We start from the raw sequence: 25817 nt of genomic DNA, 5'->3' as shown, positions 1-25817 counted from the left end.
CATTGACAATATTTTGACTTCAATATTAGTGTGTATGATGTAATATGACATTGTAAGTATGGTTGTCCAGTTGAGAATTGATGCAAACGAAACCAATAAGTGGTAGTGCCAACAAAAACTGATAATGGCAGAAACAAGATCTAGCATCGTGTGTGGGAAATCCTTGGGTGATCAAATCACTTGCTTGCTACTTCACTCGAGAATCAGCTAAATTGGTGTTCCTGCTGCTGCAGGTTGTCCACTATCCAAATGATGCAGTAATTATCAAAGTTAGGTTCCACCAATAAGTTAGCTTTGCTTAAAAAAGATACTTTGGTCTGTAGGGACATTATCCAAAAAAGCAAAATTTGTGCTTTGTGAAAATGCAGCTACGGGACTGACCAGAGGGGGAGATGAGAGAGAGCGACTCCTCTGCGCCGGTGCCCACTCCGAGGCCGGCGACCACTTCCTCGCCGTTCCCTTCGCCTGGGGCGGCGACCACCACTCAAACCTCCGTTGCGGCCGTGTTCCCCCCACGACGACCTTCGTCTTCTCCTCTTTTCCGGGGTGCTGCTCCATTGAAGTCAGGCGGGAGGACTAAGTTCGAGCGATGGGGAGGAGATAGCCCGGGCAGCGTGCCATCCTCTGGGCTCCCCTTTGCGACGTCGTGCTTTCTTCCAGACCTCCGGCCACCGCTGCGGTTCGTCTTCAGCCGGAGTCCCGTCCGTCTCCCCATGTTCGGCGTTCCACCTTCCGTACGACGCCTCGACTCCCTGGGGGGGCGGATGTCGAGGGGTGGGAGTTGGTGGAGTCGAGGAGGGCGAAGAGGCTGCGTCTTAGGGCGCTTCGGGTCCGTCGTCATGGGCCCTCCCCCTCTGTCTTCAATGGCGTTTGCTTCAACTGCCTTTCACCTCGACACCTGGCCCGCCAATGCCGCTTGGAAACAAGGTGTTTCAGTTGCCTTGCGCTGGGCCATAAGGCTGCGTCCTGTCCCGGGAGCCCTGCCACCTCTCCGGAGCCTAAGGCACGAGTTCATACCACCACCGCTGTGCACCCTGTCTGGGCGAGGCTTGGCGGCTCAGAGGCGGCCGGATCCTCCGTTTGGTCGCGGCTTGGTGGCACAAAGGGCCCGAGGCGCCCCAACTCGGTCTGGGGAAGGATTTCCCCTCCCATGGATCGCTCGGACGCGGAGAGGCAGCGGCTGACTCTTGCTCCTAAGAGGATGTGAAGAAAATTTCTGCCAGCTTTGGGGGAAGATGATCAACACCATTCGCAACCTTCTGTCAATGGTGCCTCTGGCTCTCCGAGGGGCCGGACTCGTCGTCGTCATTCTCGTAAGAGACTTGCCCCTCCTTTGGAGGAGGGTCACCTGGTTCCCCATCGTTTGGAGCGCACTACCCAGGTTTCGCCCTCTCCGGGTGCTGCTGTTCATTCGGTTTCTCCTTGTATCCTGGGTTGGAGCCATGCTATGTCATCTGCTGAGGAAGACCTAAAGAAGGCGGTGGTGATCTCGGTGATCAGCGAGCGTTCTTCTGTTCCAGGGGAGGAGGTGGCAGCCCTGCTCGCGCCTTGGTTAGAGGTTGAGGAAGGATCGCTTAGTCTTCTTCGACTATCTGTGTCCAGTTTTCTGCTGTTCCTTCCTTCTGTGAGGCTGATCCAGCTCTTGGAGGAGAAAAAATCATTATTGAAAGCGCCGTCCTTTTCGGTGCTCTGCCAACAATGGTCAAGGTTCGCAAATTCCTCAGGAGGGATCCTTCCTTTCTTGGTGAATTTTCATTTGGATGGCATTCCTGTGCATGCTTGGGAGGCTGCCACGGTGGAACGACTGCTCAAAACCTTTGCTTCGGTGTTCTGCGTTCAGTCGGACCTGGATGACCTCACCTCTTTTCGATGTTCTGCATGGTGTGTTGATCCCGCATTGATTCCGGATTCAAGGGAGTTATGGATTACAGAACCCCTGCAGTCGCCAGAGAATGCTGGTCAAGGGTTCAGAACTCTAATTTATCAAGTCAGAATTCATTGGTCCTTCCCTTCGTCATCTGCTGAGCATGGGCCCCCTCCATCACTGGGCGATTCGGGCGCCAGAGATAGGGCTCGCCGGAGTCCCAGATCACGTTCTCCTCCGGGAAATGGCAGAGGGCAGAGTAGCCGACCTCGACGTTCAGTCATGGAGAGGTTAGGCCCACAAATTAATGATGGTCAAAGTAATCTTGAAGGGCGGCGTTCCAGTGCTAGCAACAAGCGCTGCTCGGGCATCGAGACATTTCCTTTGGGTGCTTCGGCTCTGGTGCCTTTGGCTACAGACTTGGGTGATATTGATGAAGGCATTTCGAACTTGGTTAGCCGTGCGGGCCTCGAGGCGTCTTTTGTGACTGCCTTGGCTCCGGTGCCACTGGTTCCATTAATGGCAAGAGCAGACAAGGAGGGAGAACATCTAGTCTATGATCATCGTGCGGGCCTCGAGACCCCTTCCTTGGGTGTCTCGGCTCCGGTGTACATGGCTGCAACGTCACCAATTGATGGAGCTACTGCGGCAGAAACTCTGAACTGCGATCACCGTGCGGGCCTCGAGGCCCCTTCCTTGGGTGTTTCGGCTCTAGGGCGCTCTCATGGGATGTTGGATCCCATTTCTGTCAGAGGGGGGGCGTTGTCGGTTGCTGGGACTGTTTCCCCGCGGGCTCTGCTTGTCTATTCTAGAAGACGCCCCATTCTCGCAGATGTTGGGGCGGACTCTGTTTCTGGGACAGCAGACCGGGTGGATGATCTCGAGCTTAGTTCTCCGACGGGAAGGCAAGAGCTACTAGAGGGACAAGCGGGGGATGATTGCTCCGCTGACTGTATTTCGGCATCGGTTTTGGATACCACGACATCGGATGTTGACCATTCGCTGGTGCAGGATTTTTTGGCCACCATCACTAAGCCAGTTGACTGCATCTTGGCCAGACCAGCTACCCAAAAGCGGCGACGTAAGCAGACGCCAAAAGACTTTATACCTAGAAGAAGTAATAGACTGAAGAAGGATGGTAGGGGGGCGCCTTCCACAGCTGTCAGAAAAATCAGAGTGGATATTGCTAGAACTTTGGGGATATTGGCTGACCAGGAGGGATTGGCACAAGAAGCTCTTGATGAATATGGGCGGCTGTTTTCTAAGCCTCTATCTCAGGACCATGTCGCTGCCTTAGCTGCATTGTTCGGTTGGGCAATTCCGGAGAATGCCGATGCTGCAGATTCATTGTTGGGACAGAGTCCCATTATTGTGTAGTTCCCCCTTTTCTTGGGTTGGGAAGAGTTTTTTCCTTAGTCGTACTCCTGTCTTTTGTTTCAATGGATATCTCAAAATTGTTGATTTGGAATGTAAGGGGACTCAATAATAAGTCTCGGTGGGATTCCGTTCGTAGTTTGATTGATTCTGTGAAGCCGGAAGTGGTTTGTTTGCAAGAAACAAAAAAGGAAAATATTTCTATGTGGACAGTCATGTCGACCCTTGGGGCTGATTTTGATGAATTCGTGTTCCTCCCAGCAGATGGTTCTCGGGGTGGCATCCTGGTGGCTTGGAAGGGCAATGTGTGCAAGGCTATTGCATCAAGGGTGGATGTTTTTTCTGTTTCTGTTCAGTTCCAGCAGAGTGAGGGCCCCCCTTGGTGGTTCACTGGAGTTTATGGCCCACAATCGGACGTCCTGAAGGTGCAATTTCTGCAAGAACTTCGTAGCATTCGCCTTACGTGTGTTGGACCGTGGGCTGTTGGAGGGGATTTCAACCTCATTTATAAAGTGGAAGACAAAAATAATCAAAATGTTGACAGGGCAATGATGGGCCGTTTTCGTCGTCTTCTTAATGAGCTTGAGTTGGTGGAAATTGATCTTTTGGGTAGACAATTTACTTGGTCTAATGAGCGGGAAGCGCCAACCCTTGTCAGATTAGATCGTGTTTTTGTGACTACTGATTGGGACCAGCTGTTCCTAGATTGCATTCTGCAAGCTTTGGCTTCTTCCATTTTAGATCATTGCCCTTTATTGCTGGGCTTGAGGGACTCCTTCATGGGTAAACGTCGCTTTCATTTCGAAAGTTTTTGGCCAAAACTTGATGGCTTTATGGAGGTTGTGCAGCAGTCCTGGGAGCAGCCGATTATGGCTGTTTGCCCTTTACAGAGGCTCGCAGACAAGCTGCGGAGGCTTGCCAAAAATCTGCAATCTTGGAGTCATAGGAAGACAGGCAATATCAAGCGACAACTTCTTCTTGCAAGGGAGATTATTCATCAACTGGAATCTGCCCAGGATTCAAGATTGCTGTCCTCACTGGAAATTTGGCTTCGGAGACAGCTTAAGCATCATATTTTGGGCTTGTCTTCCTTTGAGAGAACCAGGGCAAGGCTGCGTTCTGGTCTGAGATGGCTCAAAGAGGGGGATGCCAATACTGCTTATTTCCAGCACCATGCCAGATACAGGAAGAAGAAAAACTTTATTGCCAGTTTGAAGAACGAGGACAGGGTGTTCACTGATCAGAAGGATAAGATTGAGGTGGTCTGGGATTTTTACAGCAATTTGTTGGGATCTGCGGGACAGCGTAACTTCACTCTTGATCTTCAATCCTTTCATCGATCAGCTGTTGATCTTACCGAGTTAGACCGGATTATTGATGAGGAAGAAATTTGGAACACCATCAAATCCATGCCTTCAGATAAAGCTCCCGGGCCAGATGGCTTTACAGGTAGATTCTACAAGATGGCTTGGCAAATTATCAAAGTAGATTTTATGGCTGCTGTGAATAGACTGTTTCAGGGGGATGATAGTAGACTTTTTCTCCTCAATTCTGCATATATTACCCTGCTGCCCAAGAAAGTTGATGTGGAGGAGGTAAAAGATTTTCGCCCTATAAGTCTGATCTATAGTTTCGCCAAGATCATCACTAAGCTGCTGGCTAATCGGTTATCAGGGAAATTATTGCAGCTTGTGTCACCTAATCAAAGTGCGTTCGTGAAAGGTAGATACATTTTGGATAACTTTGTTCTTGTGCAACAGATGGCCCGAGTTTTGCACAGGCAAAAGGAACCGAGAGTGCTCCTAAAGCTTGACATCACCAAGGCCTTTGATTCAGTTTCATGGCCTTTCCTTTTGGAGGTCTTACAACATCTTGGTTTTGGTGGTGTAATTTGTTGGCAAAGTTGCTACGCTCTTCTTCTACTAGAGTTTTGGTTAACGGTGAACCGGGAGAGTTGATTTACCATCAAAGGGGTCTCCGTCAGGGAGACCCTTTATCTCCTATGCTCTTTGTGTGTGTTATGGACGTTCTAAATTCAATAATCTTGAAGGCTGAGAGCTATGGTTTGTTACAGCCGCTGCTTCGTCGGGGAATTGGACAGAGAATTTCCTTATACGCCGATGATGTGGTTCTTTTTATGCATCCGGTGAGGAGTGACTTGGAGACAATCAAACAAGTTTTGAAGGCTTTCGGTGAAGCCTCAGGACTTGTTACTAATTTAGCAAAGAGCTCGTTTACTCCGATTTGCTGCAATGACCACGAGGTTTTGGCAATCCAAGAGACGCTATCTTGTAATTTGGTGAATTTTCCTTGCAAGTACTTGGGCCTGCCTTTGTCTATTAGAAAGCTCTCCAGGAGGGACCTTCTCCCTCTAGTTGAGAAGGTTGCAGATCGATTGCCTGGTTGGAAAGCTGCTCTTATTCACCCGGCTGGTAGGGCTACTCTTGTCAAATCTGTCCTCTCAGCTATTCCAGTTTACCACCTTATTGCACTTCAATGCCACAAATGGGTCATCAAAGCCATTGACAAGATTAGGAGAGGTTTCCTCTGGAAAGGCCGCAAAAATATCAAAGGTGGGCACTGTTTAGTGGGTTGGCAGAAGGTGTGTTTACCATTGACTTTGGGTGGTTTAGGTGTTCTAAATCTTGAAGTTATGGGCTGGTCCCTCAATTTGAGATGGTTATGGTTGAAGAAAACACAACCTGAGCGGCCGTGGGCTTTCTTGGATGTCCAAGTTCATCCCAATGCTGCTGCCCTTTTTGCTGCATCGGTTCAGTCAGTAGTGGGCAGTGGAACTGACACCAAAATTTGGACTGATCGCTGGCTGCACGGCAAAATTGCAGATTGGGCTCCTTCGCTGTTTGCTGCTTTTAACAAGAAGGCTGTGAGGTCAAGAACAGTCCAGGAAGCAATTAATGGTAGCAGTTGGGTTCTTGACATTAGGGGAAATTTCTCCTCTATGGCTTTCTCCGAATTCTTCCAGATCTGGGATCTTGTTCGGGAGGTTCAACTGTTATCAGATGTTCCAGATCAGCACATATGGACACCTTCCTCCTCAGGCTCTTACTCGTCCAAATCGGCGTATGATCGCTTTATGATGGGAAGGGTGGGTTTTGCGCCTGCTGAGCTTATTTGGAGAAACTGGGCCCCTCCAAGATGCAAGTTCTTTCTTTGGCTCGCGACTCGAGATAGGTGCTGGACTGCAGATCGTTTGGCGAAGAGGGGTTTGGACCATCCTGTTCAATGCCCCCTTTGTGATCAAGAGGATGAAACGGTGCATCATCTTTTAATTTCTTGTGTCTTCTCTAGGGAAGTGTGGTTTAGGATTTTCTCCCTGGTTAATCTGCGGCAGTTCTCCCCCGCAAGGGCTGATTTGGTTTTCCAAGATTGGTGGGCTAATTTGGAGGCCAAGGTCCCTTATGCGCTGCGCAAAGGGATTAACTCCCTTGTGATGTTGGTGGCATGGTGGCTTTGGAAGCAGCGGAATAAATGTGTGTTTGAGGGGGATGCTCCTAGTGGCAACCAGATTATTCAGAACATCAAAGATGACGCTCAGAGGTGGTGTCTCGCGGGTGCCAAAGATCTGGGCACCATCTGGCCTTAGTTTAGGGGCAGCTTTGGCTGTCTTCTAGATGAATGTTTATTTTTATTTTATTTTATTTTTTGTTGTTTCTATGTACTCTGGTCTTCTTTAGACCATTGGTGTTTCTTCTATCTTAATATATCTAATGCGCAGTTCTCCTGCGCGTTTTAGAAAAAAATGCAGCTACTATTACATCATTGATATTCATAAGTTAGATTTATGCTCTATTTTTGCTATTTTACGTTAGAGCAAACATTGTATCCGAACCTAACTTTATCACTGAGTAACAACTCCTCCTTTGTATTTTGTACTCATTTTGTTCTTTTATTTACTCCTGGAGTAATTGGAGTTTTTTTTAATACATGATAGTAACACAAGAGAACTCATTTACAAAGATATTCTATGACAGTTTCTGTAAGGCTCTCCTGTTTGGAAGGGGCGAAATATCTGTTTGCACTTATTTGGTTTCACTTCTGTCGTGTTGTTTTGGATTTCATGTGACATCAAGATTTTTGTTGCTTTGGACCAATGTTATCAGATCGTCTAGTCGAGACTAGTCATAAGACCACCGATCTGACAGGTTAATTGTCAATTAGGGCCAGTTAGTCGGTCATTAGTCGTCGAGGTGCCTAGATGGTTTCACCCATGTATATATAGTGCAAATGTATGTCAACATCATGAATTGGCAAATGGAAGACTCAACCAGAGCAAGCAGCCCAAACCCTGCCGGGCGGTGGCCTTCTGCTCGAGGAGAAGGGTGGCTGGTTGAACGCGAGTGCATGTGTTGGCAGCCTCCCTCCTCAGGCTGTGGCGAGCATGACGTTTACCTTCCTGCGGAAGGCCATGGCCTCCTTAGAGCGGACGTGTGCTCCCTTTTAGGGCTTGTTCGGTTCTATCAAAATCCATATGGATTTGAGGGGATTGGGTGGGTTTCAATCCATAGCAAGTCAAACTTCTTCATAATCCCTTCGAATCCATAAGGCATAGGAATAACCGAACAAGGCCTTAGTGGATGAGGTCCCTGCCATGGGAGGCGGGAGGAGATGCTTGTGCGTTGATGCGGTGACGTGACACAAGGGGAGAGGAGATGACGGCTCTAGGGTCGACTGCCCTGGAGAGGCGGTGGTCCGGGGAGGAGCGGAAGCGAGATTAAACTCGTGATACCATGTTAGAGGGGGTATTGCCACATAATTAGATTGCACTGCGTTGAGCCCTATGGTTTGATTATATACAGTGCATAAAACTAACACCATATGTTAGTAGGTAATATTTTACAATTCATATCGACGTGTATACAATTCTTGATGAGCCTAGCCTAACTACAATTGCCCAATATGGTTGTACGATTAATTCTAACACTGATGGTTAAGCGACAGAACACTAGTGGAAATATGTGACAAATTCTCTAATAACATCAACGTGACTGAGCTCAACTCAACATAGTTATTGTATTCTCCATGTAGATCCAGATACACGTGTAGGTTATAGGTTTGCTAGTGAATAGAGTTAAATACACGAGCGACTGTTATAGACTCCTTTATGGGCCGGCAATATGCTAGGCGCCAGGGTAATTAGGTCACCCATTTGTTAGATGGCGGCTAGGTGTTAGAGAAGTTTAAGGAGGCTTATCCTCCCTGGAGCTTATCTCCTTAATAATCTCCTGAGTTGTTCCCTGGAGCTTATCTTCTTAATAATCTCCTGAGTTGATAGGCCCCAGAGCTATAAGGGTGCCTCAGATTGTAATAGGGTTTTTTTATCAAAGAAGTTGCACCTGCGTGGGCGGCTCCTTGATCACGGTGGCGACCCTCACGCCCCTTGGTGATCATGTTCCTCAACCGCCACACTGTGTGCCCTATTCCCTGCGCTCCACTCAATCCACCCTACTAGCCCACCCTTCGTGGTGTACGCCTCCCCGTCCTGCGCACCGTAGCAGGATTCATAACAATCTGGTATCAGATTCAACCGCCGCATCAACATCAATGTCAGGCGGCGACGAGACTGGGAAGATGACGGACTCCGAGAAGCTTGATCGCATTCTAGGGCAACTCGCCACCATGAATCATCGACTGGACACTCATGCGCAGCGTATCACTCTCATGGAGCAGGAACCCCCACCCATACGGGCTCGCTGCGGGTACAACCTTCGCCCTCGACGACCCTGCCTACGGGTCCTGCACTCGAGAGCCATGTTGGCGCAGGGCACACTGCCTCTGGGGGTAGCGACGACAGATATGGAAGTGGTCGCCGGGGCTTTCTGGGCGGACACCGTGATCGCCACGACGACGGAGGACCACTGTGATATCCTAGCCCTTGGGATGGTGATATCCTGGCCCAAGGCTTAATAGAATTAATAGAGTACTCATATCAACAAGGTGCATCTTCTTTTTCGGAAGCCTATCTCGAAAGAACCTCCAAGTTAAGTGTGCTTGGCTTGAAGCAATTTGGGATGGGTGACCGACCGGGAAGTTTTCTCGGGTGCGCATGAGTGAGGACACAGTGCGCACAAAAGACTCGTGTTGGTCTGTGGGGACGATATATGATCCTAGAGAGCTGCCAGGAGTAAGTATCGCCGATCCAGGGATTGGACGGGGTGTTACAAGTGGTATCAGAGCCGACCCTCGAGGTTTCACGGGCGTGTGTGGGCTAGGGGGTTCGGGTATATGGCGCATGTGGGCCTGGAGTGGTCACATGGCATGGCATATGACGACACTAGACACAGACGTGGCTAAGAGGGGAGGTTTCTGGATTGGGGTTGACCGACGAGGACGTCGGTCTTCTAAGGGGGGTGGATTGTGATATCCTGGCCCTTGGGATGGTGATATCCTGGCCCAAGGCTTAATAGAATTAATAAAGTACTCATATCAACAAGGTGCACCTTCTTTTTCGGAAGCCTATCTCGAAAGAACCTCCAAGTTAAGTTTGCTTGGCTTGAAGCAATTTGGGATGGGTGACCGACCGGGAAGTTTTCTCGGGTGCGCATGAGTGAGGACAAAGTGCGCACAAAAGACTCGTGTTGGTCTATGGGGACGATATATGATCCTAGAGAGCTGCTAGGAGTAAGTACCGCCGTTCCAGGGATTGGACGGGGTGTTACAACCACACATGCCCAATTTTTCTTTTCCTCATTATGATGGTGATTCTGATCCCTTGCCATGGCTGAACAAAAGTGATGCATATTTCCGCGGCATGTGAGTTCATCAAGACGAGAGGGTCTGGCAAGCATCGCTTCACTTGGAAGGCGTGGCTGCGGAGTGGTTCTATGCCTTGGAGCGCGATCTAGGTGGCGTGCTGACTTGGACACGCTTCATTGAGTTCATCCAGATGCGCTTCGAGCCACCACTCAGGTTCAATGGCATGGCTGATTTAAAGGAATTGAAGCGCACAAGCACTGTGGAAGAGTATTCACGCCAATTCTTGACCCTGCTATGCCGTTGTGACGACATGTTTCATCGACAACAGTCCAACATGTACACAACAGGCTTAAGCGAACCTCTCTGAACTGATGTGGAATTACAAACTCCAGAGACGCTGCAGCGTGCTATGCATCTGGCCAGGGTGTATGAACGGCGTTTGATGCTCACGGGCAGCTCCACTGAACAGTCAACAGCAGCTCTGGTAGTACCCTCCAAACCTTCAGCACCAACAATGGCACGACTTGCAGCAACTACGACCAACTGACCACGTCTCAGGCGCCTGTCTCCGGATGAGATAACCGCCAAACACGCCAGTGGAGAATGCTACCCATTGTAAGGAAAAATATTCACCAGAGCACAAGTGTTCAGGTCGTGGTATATTCTTGCTTGAACTGGAAGAAGAGGATACAACCACATAGCCTCCATTACCAGTCAACTTGAGAATTTCTCTTCAGGCCATGACTGGGATAGGCATCACAGATACTCTCAGGCTCCCAGTCACAATCAACGACATCAACTTAACTGCACTAGTGGATTCAGGATCCACTCACATTCCTCAGTGAAGCTACAGTGGCACGTCTCGGATTACAAGTGCTGTCCTAGCCAGGTCTATCGGTAAAAGTTGCCAATGGAGAACGCATCTCAAGCAAGGGTCAAGTCACAACAACCCTCACCATCGGTCAGGAGAAATTCACCACAACATGCTATTCCTTGCCTCTTGATGGGTTCGATCTCGTATTAGGAGTTCAGTGGCTGCGATCTCTAGGATCGGTGGTCTGCAACTTTGACACACACAATGGCATTCTGGAGGAAGGGAAGGTTGGTACACTTGACAGGAGTTGGGGACTCAGTGTTGGGATTTGCATCCATGGACAAGAACAGGGAATGTCTGGAAGAACTGTTGTCCTCTTTCCCTGATTTGTTTTAGGATCCTCAGGGACTGCCACCATCACGTCGCCAAGACCATCACATACGGTTGCTAGCTGGTACAGAACCAATGGCTGTACGACCCTACCGGTACCCTCAACTGCTTAAAGACGAGATTGAGCGCCAGTGCGATCAGATGTTGGCACAAGGCATCATTCGAGAGTGCACATCAGCATTCTCGTCACCTGTACTATTGGTCAAGAAGGCAGATAACACATGGAGATTTTGCATTGATTACCGTGAATTGAATGAAAAAACAATCAAGGACAAATTTCCAATTCTAGTGGTGGACGAGCTACTTGATGAACTCCGAGGTGCAAGTTTCTTCACAAAGCTGGATCTCCGGAGTGGTTATCATCAAGTCAGGATGCACCCGAATGACATCCACAAAACAGCCTTGCGTACACATTGTGGTCACTTTGAATTTCTAGTCATGGCGTTTGGCTTGACTAATGCACCATCCACATTCCAAGCTCTGATGAATGATATACTGAAGCCGTTCATCTGGAAGTTCACCCTGGTATTCTTTGATGACATTCTGATATATAGCTCGTCCTGGACAGAGCACTTGCAACATGTGAAGCATGTGTTCCAATTACTGCGGGACAACAACCTTGTTCTTAAGAAGTCTAAGTGCTCATTTGGTAAATCTGCAGTCACTTACCTTGGACACATTGTCTCTGCGCAGGGGGTCGCCATGGACCCTTCCAAGGTGGCGCAGTTGAATCATGGGCCATACCTAGGATCATCCGAGTACTCCGCAGTTTCCTAGGACTCACAGGGTATTACCGCAAGTTTATAGCAGGATATGGGTCAGTGGCAGCTCCTCTTACAGCCCTCCTGAAAAGAGATGCATTCCACTTGACATAAGAAACAACTGATTCTTTCTGTCAACTCAAACAAGCCTTGCTGACAGCACCACTTCTCCAGTTATCAGATTTCGACAAAAGGTTTTTCATTGACTGTGATGCCTCCGGCTCCGGATTTGGAGCAGTCCTGCACCAAGGCGATGGTGCCATAGCCTTCTTCAGCAGGCCGGTGTCCCTTCATCACCAAAAATTGCCAGCATATGAGCGGGAGTTGATTGGATTGGTAAAGGCAGTTCGACACTGGCGGCCATATGTCTGGGGCCGACCCTTTACAGTCCGCACTGATCACTATAGCTTAAAATTCTTGCTCGATCAACGGCTGTCAACAATCCCTCAGCATACTTGGGTTAGCAAACTATTTGGGTATGATATAACAGTGGAATACAGGCCCGACAAGTTGAATGGCGCAACAAATGTCTTGTCTCGCCGAGAGGAAGATACAGGAATTGTGTATACCCTTTCTTCCCCTTCCTTTGATCTCTTCTCTACTTTGGAAACGGAGGTTGACTCGGACCCTCAAGTGGCTGCAGTCCGCGCTCAGCTAGCAGAGGGAAAAGCAAGTCCTGACTGGACAATGGCAGATGGCTTACTACGTTTCGAAGGCAAGGTGTTCATCCCGGATGCATCCACTTTGTGGCCTGTACTTCTTGCCCAAGCACATGAGTCTGGTCATGAAGGCGTGCAGAAGACAGCTCACAGGTGGCGCACATCATTTTACAATTCTAAAGCTCTCCAACGTGTCAGGGAGTTTGTGCGCAGCTGTGCAGTTTGCCAACAACATAAGACTCAACATCTTCACCCAGCCGGCCTACCCTTGCCAATTCCCTCTATGGTGTCAACAGACTTTATTGAAGGATTTCCAAAGGTTGGTGGCAAGTCAGTAGTTCTAACAGTGGTTGATCGGTTCTCTAAGTATGGTCATTTTATTGCTTTGGGGCATCATATTCAGCGGCATCAGTTGCAAAGGCCTTCTTTGACGAAATTGTCAAACTTCATGGTCTGCCATGCTCGATAGTCAGTGATCGGGACACAATTTTCACTAACCAGTTCTGGCCTGAACTGTTTACCATGGCTGGAGTGAAGTTACAAATGAGCTCGGCATTCCACCCATAAACCGATGGTCAGTCAGAAGTTGTTAACAGAATAATCACCATGTATCTGCGCTGTCTAGCTGGGGACCGTCCTAAATCATGGCTGAAATGGTTACCATGGGTAGAATTTTGTTATAATTCATCATATCAATCGACACTGAAATGTTCTCCATTAAAGATTGTCTACGGACGGGACCCTCCTCCAATGGTCTCCTATCAAGCAGGGGACTCAAAGGTGGCTGCGATTGACGCCCAGTTGCAGGACAGGGATGAATTTCTTGCTGAAATCAAGGACCGACTAGTGCAAGCCCAAGTAACTATGAAGAGTTATCAGGATAAACGGCGTCGAGTGGTGGAATTCAACATTGGTGATTGGGTATGGCTATGATTGCAACAAAGGACTGCTGTGGGCGTCACCTCAGCTACACCATCCAAATTGGGGCCCAAATTCTTTGGTCCATATCAAGTCATTCAGATGATAGGGGCTGTTTCATATAGGCTTCAGTTACCACCAAATGCAAGAATTCATGATGTGTTTCACGTCTCTCTCCTGAAGAAATTTGAAGGACTTGCTCCATCCCAGTTGGTTCCACTGCCACCTCTTCTACATGGGCTTGTTATCCCAGCGCCAGAAAAGGTTCTGATGGCCAGACTCAACAGAGGAGTCTGGGAAGTGTTGGTCAAATGGATTGGGCGTTTAGATGCAGATACTTCATGGGAGCAGGTGGAAGATTTCAAACAGCAGCATCCAACTTTCGCGCTCGCGGACGAGCTCTTTGTCGAGGAGGGGGGGGGGAGTGTTATAGACCCTTTGTGGGCCGACAATATGCCAGGCACCAAGGTAATTAGGCCAGCCATTTGTTAGATGGCGGCAGGGTGTTACAAAAGTTTAAGGAGGCTTATCCTCTCTGGAGCTTATCTCCTTGATGTTAGACTACCCGTCTAGGGTTTGTGTTATTCCCCATGTAATGACCGTCATACCCCCAGTGTAATGGGCCTGGCCCAGTTACCTACTCTATTAATATCACTCCCAACCCTGTTTAGGGTATGGGTACAGTATCCAACATGGTATCATCAGTCTAGGTTTAGGTTTCCCGTTTCCTGTCCTACAGCCGCCGGGGGCTCCCTCTCCCCGCAGCTCCTGCGCGGCTGTCGCCAGGAGCGCCGCCGGGCTGCCACGCCCGTCCGCGCTGTGCTGCCGCGCCCGCCCGCGCTAGTCCGCGCCGAGCTGGGCATCGCGCCCGTTCCGCGCCGTGCTGCCGCGGCCGCCTCGACGTCCGCGCCCGCGCCCTGCTGCGTGCGCCGCCCCGACGTCCGCGCCCGTGCCCTGCTGCGAGCGCCGCCCCGACGTCCGCGACGTCCGTGCCGAGCAGTCGTACACCCGCCGCCGGAGCCCCGTCTCCGGGCTTTCGACGCCCTCTGGCGGCCAACAGGGCTGCGCACCACCCCGACCGCGCCCTCTCCCCACGCCGGTGCCGCTGCCCGCCGTCGTCGCCATGGACGACACCGCCACCGTCACCACCGGCCTCACCACCCTTGCTGCGATCAGCAGCGAGCTCGCCCATGGATGGGCCCCCTACATCACCGGCCTCGGGCCGCTCCACGTCGCTCCCCCACTGCCTCTACGTCGTGGCTCCCCGCCGGGGTTTCCCGCTCTCGCTTCACCCACTTGGAACCCCATCGTCGCACCCTCCGCACTCCCCGCCGCCGACGTTCCGCTCGTCGACACCCTCGCAACGATCCAGGCCGCAGTGACGGCTTCGCGAGAGCCCGAGCGCGTCGCCTCCCTCGCCCTGGAGAGAGAGCGTGCCCTGGGCGCCGCTCTGACCACCCAGATGGCCACCACGCAGCGCCTCCTCGGGCGCCCGCCGACCGCCCCTGCGGAACCCCCGGAGGACCCCCTCGCCTCCGACATCGACGCTGACCTCATCGCTCCTCTCCACGCTCAGGCCGCAGGTCTGCACAACATCCGGGCCCTCGTGTCCGTGGTGTTGGATCCGGCGTCTCCCCACTACCCCCGCTGGCGAGGACAGGTCCTTCTCACGCTGCGGCGGTTCGTCCTCGACGATCACATCCTCGTCGACCACGACGCTCCACCGCCTCGCTCCTGGTGCCTCATGGACAACGTTGTCCTCTCGTGGCTCCACGGTACCATCACCGTTGAGCTGCAGGACATCATCCGAGATCAGGCGGACACTGCACGCCAGGCGTGGCTCCCTCTCGAGGACCAGTTCCTCGGGAATCGGGATGCGCGGGCGCTCCACCTCGACGCCCAGTTCCACCTGTTCTCTCAGGGGGACCTCTCCGTGGGAGAATACTGCCGCCAGATGAAGGGTCTGGCTGACTCTCTCCACGATCTCGGCGAGCCAGTTGCCGATGGTACCCTGGTGCTGAACCTCCTGCGTGGCCTCAGCCCCCGCTACGGCCACCTGAAGGCTCTCATCAAGAGGAGCGTGCCCTTCCCCACCTTCCACGCCGTGCGGAATGAGCTTCTCCTCGAGGAGCTCACCATGGCGAATGAGGCATCCACTCCTGCCTTGGCCCTCTACAGCGCTCCTACCAGTGGTCAGCCGCCTTCAGGGGGCCAGGCCGCCCGTCCTCCGACGACCGGGGCTCCCACCCGCCCTCCACCTGCCGTCCCGGCAGCCCCTCGTCCGACTTCCACGACCGACGGGGGTCGTCGCTCCCGCAAGGGCGGCCGTGGGAGCGGCGGCTCCTCTCGTGGTGGTCCCTCCGGCCGGGGTGGCGGCCACGCGTGGCCGTCATTCTACAACCCCTGGACCGGGACCATCGCCATGTGGCCGGGCCAGGCACCGAGTACCTCCCGTCCTCCGGCGCCAGCCCTCTTGACTGCCCCTCACTACGGCGCACCTCCTTACGGTGTCCCCGTCGTGCCCCAGGCTTCGCCCGCGCTCCTGCCTCCGGGGACCCACACCTCGACGCCTTGGTCCCCGCCGGCCAGTGGTTGGGACAGCGCCTCCCTCGCTGCTGCATTCAGCACCATGGCGATGACCCCACCCCCCTCCGACTGGGTGATCGACTCCGGTGCCTCGTACCACACCACTCCCACGGCAGGCACGCTCTCTCGCTCTCATTCCCCCTCCCCTCTCACCCATCCTCGATCGTCGTTGGAAACGATTCCACTCTGCCTGTCACCTCAGTAGGTGCCTCGGTTCTCCCTGGGCCGTTTTACCTCAACGATGTTCTCGTAGCTCCCCACATCACTCACAACCTTCTTTCTGTTCGTCGATTCACCACTGACAACTCCTGTTCCATTGAGTTTGACCCCTCTGGTTTTTCTGTGAAGGATCTGGCCACCAGGACCCTTCTCGCCCGCTGTGACAGCTCGGGGCCACTCTACACGCTCCAGCCCTCCACCGCCGGCGTGTCTCCACCTCCTGCCCTGGTCTCCACCACCTCCTCCACCACATGGCATCGACGTCTCGGCCACCCTGGACCCGACGTCATGACCAAGATCACCAGTAGTCTAGATCCTTCATGTAGTAGGGGACATTTTGAGGGTCTCTGTCATGCTTGTCAGTTAGGCCGACATACTCGTCTCCCATTTACTACTTCTCGGGCTGAGCAGGCTTTTGACCTGGTTCACTGTGATCTTTGGACCTCCCCTGTACTCAGTCTTTCTGGCTATAAATACTATTTGGTGATTTTGGATGATTTTTCCCATTTTCTCTGGACTTTCCCGCTTCGGTTGAAGTCGGACACATTCACCACCCTCACACACTTCTTCACCTGGGTATCCACTCAGTTTCGTCGCCCGGTCCGTGCTCTGCAGTGTGACAATGGCCGCGAGTTCGATAACAACGCCTCTCGCTCTTTCCTCCTCACTCATGGCGTCCAGTTGCGTCTCTCGTGCCCCTACACCTCTGCACAGAACGGCCGAGCCGAACGCATGATCCGCACCACCACTAATATGCTCCGCTGCCTCCTCTTCCAGGCGTCTCTCCCTGCCAGTTACTGGGCAGAGGCTCTGCACACTGCCACCCACCTCCTGAACCGTCTTCCCTCGAAGGCGGTACGCCACCCTACCCCTCACTTCGCCCTATACGGCACAACTCCTTCCTATGACCACCTTCGCGTGTTCGGCTGTGCCTGCTACCCCAACACTTCCGCCACCGCTCCACATAAGCTTTCTCCTCGCTCCACCCGCTGTCTATTCCTTGGCTACTCCCCTGACCACAAGGGGTACCGGTGTCTGGACCTCACCTCCCACCGCATCATCATCTCTCGTCATGTCATCTTTGACGAAGATGTGTTTCCCCTTGCTGGCTCCACCCCACCCACCGATCTTGACTCCCTCCTCGAGTCCGATCCGATTCCTCCCCCACCGTCGGCTCCCCGTCTTGCGCCGTTACCTGCTCCTCGTGCGGCCACCACGACCTCTTCCGCGCCACGCGCGGCCCCGTCGACCCCGCCTGCGCCACGCGCGGCCCCGTCGATCCTGCCTGCACCACGCGCGGCCCCGTCGACCCTGCCTGCGCCACGCGCGGCCCCGTCGACCCCGCCTGCGCCACGCGCGGCCCCGTCGACTCCGGCTCGATACGCCAACCCCGCCCTCGTCTACCATTGCCGCGGCCACGCCACTACCTCGGCGCCCCCCGACTCGTACCCGTCGCCGAGCGCGGCCCGATTCGCCGACCCCGCCGTCGTCTATCACCGCCGCGAGCCGGCCCCACCAGCCGCTCCCGACGTTCCGGCGGTTCAATCCGAGTCGTCCGTTTACCACCCGGTCGCCATCCACCGCGACCCTGGGCACGTCCACCCGATGGTGACTCGGCGCGCTGCTGGCGTTCTCCGCCCCGTCGACCGACTGATCCTGGCAGCTACTACGTCCAGCACCCCCCCGACGCTTCCCCGGTGCCCTCCTCCGTTCGCACTGCCCTCGCCGACCCACATTGGCGTCGGGCTATGGAGGAGGAGTACGCGGCCCTCTTGGCCAACCACACCTGGGACCTGGTGCCGCGTCCACCAGGCACCAATGTGGTCACCGGCAAGTGGCTATTTCGCCACAAGCTGACCTCGGATGGCTCCCTCGACCGCTACAAGGCCCGTTGGGTCCTTCGGGGCTTCACACAACGCCCCAGAGTGGACTACGACGAGACCTTCAGCCCCGTCGTCAAGTTCGCCACTGTTCGCGCCGTCCTCTCCCTCGCCCTCTCCCGCGACTGGGCGATTCATCAGCTCGATGTCAAGAATGCCTTCCTCCATGGCACTCTGACAGAGACTGTCTACTACAGCCAGCCCACCGGCTTCGTTGACGCCGACCGTCCGGATCTGGTCTGCCGGCTGAACAGGTCCCTGTACGGCCTCAAGCAGGCGCCACGGGCTTGGTACAGTCGCTTTGCCTCCTACCTGGCCTCCATCGGCTTCGTTGAGGCCAAGTCGGACACGTCCCTGTTCATCTACCGGCGCGGCGACGACACCGTCTACCTCCTGCTCTACGTCGACGACATTGTGCTCACGGCATCCACCGCCGACCTTCTACACCGCACGATCGTCGCCCTTCAGCGGGAGTTCGCGATGAAGGACCTGAGGCCCCTCCACCACTTCCTCGGCATCACCGCCGAGCGTCGGCCCCAGGGTCTCTTCCTCCACCAGCGCCAGTACGCCATCGACATCCTGGAGCGGGCTGGCATGTCTGACTGCAAGCCCTGCTCCACGCCTGTCGACACTCAGGCAAAGCTCTCTGAGGACGACGGGCCTCCGGTCGCCGACGCGACGTCCTACCGGAGCCTGACCGGCGCACTCCAGTACCTCACCTTCTCCAGGCCCGACATCGCATATGCCGTCCAGCAGGTGTGCCTGCATATGCACACTCCGCGGGAGCCCCATCTCACCGCGCTCAAGCGCATTCTGCGCTACCTTCGTGGCTCCCTCGACTACGGCCTCCTCCTCCGACCGTCCCCGACGTCGGAGCTCGTGGTCTACACCGACGCTGACTGGGCTGGCTGTCCCGACACGCGCCGGTCCACCTCCGGTTACGCCGTGTTCCTGGGCGCCAACCTAGTCTCTTGGGCCGCTAAGCGTCAGCCCGTCGTCTCTCGCTCCAGCGCTGAGGCCGAGTACTGTGCCGTGGCCAACGGCGTGGCCGAGGCCTCCTGGCTGCGCCAGCTCCTCCACGAGCTCCACAGTCCCCTCCAGCGCGCCACCCTCGTCTACTGCGACAACGTCAGCGTGGTCTACCTCTCCACCAACCCCGTGCAGCATCAGCGCACGAAGCATGTGGAGATCGACCTGCACTTCGTCCGCGAGCGTGTCGCTGCCGGTGACGTCCGTGTTCTCAGCGTCCCCACCACGCTTCAGTTCGCCGACATCTTCACCAAGGGGTTACCGTCGAGTGTCTTTTTAGACTTTCGATCCAGTCTCAACATCTGTACAGGATAGAGTTGTGACTGCGGGGGTGTTAGACTACCCGTCTAGGGTTTGTGTTATTCCCCATGTAATGACCGTCATACCCCCAGTGTAATGGGCCTGGCCCAGTTACCTACTCTATTAATATCACTCCCAACCCTGTTTAGGGTATGGGTACAGTTTCCAACACTTGATAATCTCCTGAGTTGTTCCCTGGAGCTTATCTCCTTAATAATCTCCTGAGTTGTTAGGCCCCGGAGCTATAAGGGTGCCTCAGATTGTAATAGGGTTTTTTATCAAAGAAGTTGCACCTGCGTGGGCGGCTCCTTGATCACGGTGGCGACCCTCACGCCCCTTGGTGATCGTGTTCCTCAGCTGCCACGCTGTGTGCCCTATTCCCTGCGCTCCTCCACTCAATCCACCCTACTAGCCCACCCTTCGTGGTGTACGCCTCCCCGTCCTGCATACCACAACAGGATTCATAACAGCGGCCCCTGAACTTGACAAGCAATGTCACGAAGTTTAAAAATACATTTCTAGGTCCTTGAACTTGTTAATTGGCACACTACACTGGTGGGTATGGTCCAGAAATGAACCTGCAATGCACCATTTTTATAAGTTTAGGGATGTGTGGTACCTCACTTAAACAAGTCTAATGACCTAGACAAGTTTAGGGGTCACCGATGCATTTAACTCGTGAATAAATATTAAAAAAATGATATCTTTGTAGAATTATTCGTTATGAAATAAGTGTTTTCAAGCTGGTCAACGTTCAGGTTTTGATCATGGTGTTTTATCATTATAGACCAATATCATTCAGGCACCTTCTTATATCAGCAGAGCGAGAAGTAACTTATCACATGCTCTATTTTGGTTTAGATGCACAACAGGGAAGCATACAACCGAAAAACCAATCACAAAAGCTGTTTCAACTAACCGTACAAAGGCAACACCAATCCAGTCTTCTAAGCAGGGTGTGGGAGTTGATGCGTGTGCAAGGTGTCGTCAAGGTTTCTTTTGCTCTGATCATGGTGAGTTTGTGTTTGCAGGGATCTTGTTTTGGAAAACTGATTGATTCCTATTTATAAGTATTAGCACATATGTTTGGCCACACATGTTACAGTAATTTGATAAAGAGCACTACCTATATTAAAAATTTGTTAAATGGAGCTGGCACTCGTAAGTTTTCAGGATCACAGCCCAAGCCACAAAAACAAGCTGCTATGGAAGTTACAAACAAGGAACCTGCTGAGGAATCTTCTGTTCCGCCACCCAAGAAAAGGATCGATATAAATGAACTGAGGACATGTAAAAATAAAGGATGTGGTAAATCCTACAAGGAGAAGGATAACCATGATTCTGCATGTGACTACCATCCAGGTCCTGCCGTTTTCCATGACAGGATGAGAGGGGTATGTATCTATCAAAGTTATATGTTAGTTTCTGCTTCTGTAAATAACTATTCCCGCCATCACTAAATCCTAGGTCTGTTCTTGCAGTGGAAATGCTGTGATATTCATGTCAAGGAATTTGATGAGTTTATGGAGATACCTCCATGCACAAAAGGTTGGCATAATGCTGATGCGGTGTGAATTCACGCCATGCTTAAGGCTATATTTTCATGTTGTATCACCTACTGTAAACACCATTGCTGCAATTTATTGCGAAATTCATTTGGAAGTGTGAAAACTTTGAGGATAGGCTGCTTAAGCCAAACTTGGCGTCTGGGTTCAAATTGGATTTTGATCTGTCTGATTGAAGTCGAAGGATTTTTAATATTTTAACCGTGTCAAAGCCAGAGAAGTTAGCGCATGTTGTGGAGCAGGAGCAGTAAAGATGCTGTGTTTCAAGTGTGTGTTTTCCATTACCAATTTGAGCAGGCGAAACCTGGACCAGCCAATAGTTTGTTCTGCTGCCCCCCTCACCTAGGACCAGGAAGTTGTTGCCCATCTTCGGTGTTTACATTTGTAATATAATAATGAAACGTAGCTGCGCTCTTTACTCTCTAGGAAGAGGAGAATACAATCTTTTGAATTATTGGCTGCTGTTTTGGCGTGCATACATACACTAGCATTATGTCATCGATGCGAGTAGATTACTTCGAACCGGGCATGTGATTCAAATATAATACTTTCTCCGTTCTAAAATACTGATCGTTTTAGCTCTTTATTTTAATGTTTATATTTAAATAGATGATAATTCTAGACACATTTATTAAAACACATACATTTAATTACCTAGAACAAATTTTAATTTGGGGAGTGAGTAGTATACTGCCATGTTGGACAGGCAGCGTTCACGTTCAAGGGATGCAGGTGATCGGGATGAACAGGAAGATGAGAGGCAGTTCTCCAAGGGATGCCGGTGATCGGGATGAATAGGAAGAAGATGAGAGACAGTCCTCCAAAACTGAAGGGCTGGATGTTGCCTACAGCGAACGCCAGAGGCTACCACCGGCGTCTGCCCCCACGGGGGGGGGGGAGAGGGATTTAGCTTTGGCTCCAGCGGGGCGTTCCTCTAGTGGTCCTGTCTAGGGCTGGAAACGAGCCGAACCGAGCCGAGGTCGGCTCGGTGCAGCTCGGTGGCTGACCGAGCTTGGCTCGGCTCGTCCATTTCACGAGCTAGGGAGACAGGCTCGGCTCGGCTCGAAGGTGGCTCGCGAGCCGGGTCGCGAGCCACACCCTGATATATATAATTGCATTATATAGTGAATTATTAGTATATAAATATAAAATATATAGATATCATTCATCATTATGAGTAATCTAAATTATTAATTGTCATATATCTATCATAAAACGATGAGGAACAAACTGACTATCTATAAAATTAGTCAATACCCATCATTATTCTACATATTTAGTAATTTGGCAAAGCTCGCGAGCCAGAACGAGCCGGCTCGGCTCGGCTCGCTACCACAACGAGCCCAAAAGACAGGCTCGGCTCGCTCGAGGCTCGCGAGCTGCTCCGAGCTTGAGCCGGCTCACGAGCCTCGAGCTTATTTTCCAGCCCTATCCCTGTCGGCCATGGTCGCCACGATAACATAGCTGTCGCTAGCTGCGGCGCAACTTGTGAAGAAGGCGAGACGGGAACCCAAGACAGGAGGTGGCAGAGGTACGCACCTGAGCCGGGACGACGTGCGCGACCGTGAGCCGCTGCGGTGTGCAGAACCGTTCCGTGGCCGAGGACCCTCGCCGCACACCGCGAGGCCAAGGCTGACTCTCCTGACACGGCCACGTCGAAGTTGTCGTGACCGACGTTTGCCATGTGGATGCCCGCGCTGTCGCTGTCGTAGCTGGGCATTTCACCGCCACGACCACCCCTATTACCAACCACAAAAGGCACGACCGCGAATCGACGCATGTGCATGTCACGCTCGGGCTCTCAGGCGCCGTCGGCCTGGTTGACGCGATAGGGACAAGTGAGGTGATGCCAGTCCCTAAGATGTAGTGGATGTTGCTGTGTCGGGTGGTGAGGAGTAGAGCGGGTGTGGGTTTCTTTTTTTGTTCAATTCAAATGAGTTGTAATGGTGGGATGTTATGGGCCGTGAGGCATGATGGGCTGTGTATGTGTTGAGCAAGTGGCGCGGGCATATATGAGCCAACTTGTAACAAACTGAGATTCTCTATGAACAGAATAGAAACAAAATTCCACCCATACCTGTGTCTTGCGAATTCATGCCGACGAACACTGTCACTACTCACGCCGGCAGCGAAGCACCGTTGACCACATGCGTGACAAGTGGTATTAGACCCTTCGATCTTTGGACGGCAACAAGACAGCGCCACCCGTGAAGCCGTCGGTGCAGACACACATCCTTCTGGACGTCATGTCGACCGGGGAACAAACGCTGGAGGTGAGGATAGAGAAGATGATGCTGGTGCTCGAGAGGGTTGATCAGCGTTTAGAGGCGGTGGAGACGGGGCAACAGCGGCTACAGAACCAGGCTGATCAGGCGGCCGACGCGATGAGAAGATCCAAGGAAGAATGGTCCATCCTAGCATGACAAGTGGAGGAGACCAGAAGGCGCTGGGGTGAAATCGGATGGAGTTGATGTAACACTACCAAAACTATCAACTAAAAATAAAGCATTTAGTTTATTAATGGTAATTATGGTAATAAATTTTCTTTCTAGTGTTTGATTTTTATTTATATTTAGAATAATTTTGTTTGCTCATATTTGATTTTTGGATGTTTAATAAAATTTCTTTTATATTGAAAATCCAATTAAATAATATAGAAATATTAGTCAAAAAATAAATATTTTAGTTATAAATAATTTTGGTATAATTATTATGATTTTTAGAATTTTTTAAAAATATATTTATTCATACTTTTTTAAAAATAGAAAAGAAAAGAAAAAAAGAAGAAAACCGAAACCCTAGCCAAACCGGCTATTTCGGCCCAATAGGCCCAACCGGACGCGCCCCATCCCCCTCCTCCCTCTCTCCCTATGACGCGTGGGGCCCACCCGTCAGGGCCCCCTCGTCTTCCTCCCTGGCTACGCCGCCAAACCCGCTCGCGCCTGGCCAAGCCGCCGCGCCGCCGTCCTGACCCGCGCCCCTCTGCGTCCACGCCGAGCGCCCCCGGTCGAGCCCGACCCCGCGTCCCCTCCTCTCCCTCGCGCGCCCGAAACCGCCCGGTCGTTTCCCTCTCTCCCTCCCCACGTTCTCCTTAATGACGCCATTAATGGCCGCCGACGCCCCATTCACCCTCCCCTCGGCGCCTCTCCCTCTCCCTCTCCCTCCCTGTAAAAACCGGATGAGCTCTCCTCTCTCCCTTCACCCGAGCTCGCTCTCCTTCCCTCATTCTCTCTCTCTCGCCATTCGTCGAGCCCGCCGTCGCCGGAGCTTCGCAGGAGCCACGCTTCGCATCCCGCCCGCACCTCGCCGTCCCGGCCGCGCCCTGCTCCCTGCTCGCCGAGAGCTCCCCTATGCACAAGCTCTAGCCCAAGGTAGAAGAAACATTTTTTGCGTTTTAGCCCCTGGTTTTGTATAAAAACAATTCTGAGATTTTTAGTTTAGAAATTATCGAAAAGAGACTCCGATGTATACGTGTAATCGTAAACAAGCCTCACAACGATATTTTGACAGGTGTATGAATTTATATTTCAAAAAAAAATTATGTCACTAATCACTAACTTGGTGATTTTTATAGACGTTTACGATTACTTTCGCTTTAGCACATGAACAATAATTGTTAGTAGTGTTTTAAGTATAACTTTATCGAAATAAGGAAGTAGAAGAAAATACTAGACCACATATTTTCGATCAGATGAAAAATAGATTTTTATTAGTCAGAATAAATGTATTCATAAGTATAGCACTTAATTACTTAGAATTGGTAAAACACTTATTTATGTCATAATAATCATGATTATGTTATTAAAAGTCCAATTAGTAATGTACATTAATTCTTAGAATATTAATGTTAGAGGAATTATAAATAAACAATTTTTAGCTATACGTATAATTTCTATGTAGAAATAATAGGATAAAACTCAAAAAGTCTATTATTAGTAATAAAGAAAATAATTAGCAAAGATTGTTAATATATGTTTATCTACATTTTGCTAGATAAAACTAGTGTCATAATCACTAACTCATAATTTCACCAATAATGACTTGCAGTAATAGTCATAATGAATCAATAAGTATTTACACTTTAAGACGTATTTATGAGTATAAATGTGTGATGTATGAATGTGTATGCAATGGTAAATGATTATCCCTATAATGGTGTATGTTTATTTATTTGGCGTACGTATTCTTTTTGTATGTACGATACACAAATCGATGCTAGAAGTTGACCGTGAGGTAGACGAACCAAACTCGTTCGAGGACGACCCACTGGACACTTTTGAGTAAGGCAAGTGGATTCTCCCTCTGCATATTCTATTTGTACCCAAGTAATGCATATAATAATGTTTACTTTTTGGATATATATTGCATAATTTGATGGGATTTGCCTAAATAAGGATTTCCTAGAATTACCAACCCTATTCCTTGAATTACCCTGGGATAAATGCTGTTGGGGGCCTTCCTTTTCTGAAGGTCCTCAAAAACGTGACTAACCACATGTTTTCAGTATAACATAGACTGTTACAGGAGGCTTTGGCTTTGGGATGAAGGTTCTCTTTCTAGTGAAAGCATGTGTGATATGAAGATACAACCCGAAGGCAGAACAGAGGGACGCTGAAGCTGTGGTTAAAGGAGCTTCGGCTTAATATGATGACGAAGGTGGAAGACGAAACTGACCTAAAGGGGAAAAGACTACTTAGCCCTTGATAGTATGCTTTATGATTAAGAGTAAATGTCAGGGACATGG

General features: G+C 51.3%; 1 protein-coding gene across 1 annotated transcript in view; it reads left to right on the top strand.

Annotated features, from left to right (window-relative positions):
• Positions 1-21082, top strand: part of LOC103653593 (cysteine and histidine-rich domain-containing protein RAR1) — a 32797-nt gene extending 11715 nt beyond the window's left edge. The window contains exons 4-6 of the mRNA XM_020552137.1: positions 20370-20521; positions 20682-20902; positions 20990-21082. Of these exons, the coding sequence (XP_020407726.1) occupies positions 20370-20521; positions 20682-20902; positions 20990-21082 (466 nt within the window). The remainder of the gene's footprint in view (positions 1-20369; positions 20522-20681; positions 20903-20989) is intronic.
• Positions 21083-25817: the final 4735 nt, after the last annotated feature.

Source organism: Zea mays, chromosome 4 (genome assembly GCF_902167145.1).
Source record: "Zea mays cultivar B73 chromosome 4, Zm-B73-REFERENCE-NAM-5.0, whole genome shotgun sequence".
Taxonomy (NCBI): Eukaryota; Viridiplantae; Streptophyta; class Magnoliopsida; order Poales; family Poaceae; genus Zea; species Zea mays.
The sequence above is the reverse complement of the archived record's forward strand: the minus strand, read 5'-3'. Positions and strand labels throughout refer to the sequence as shown.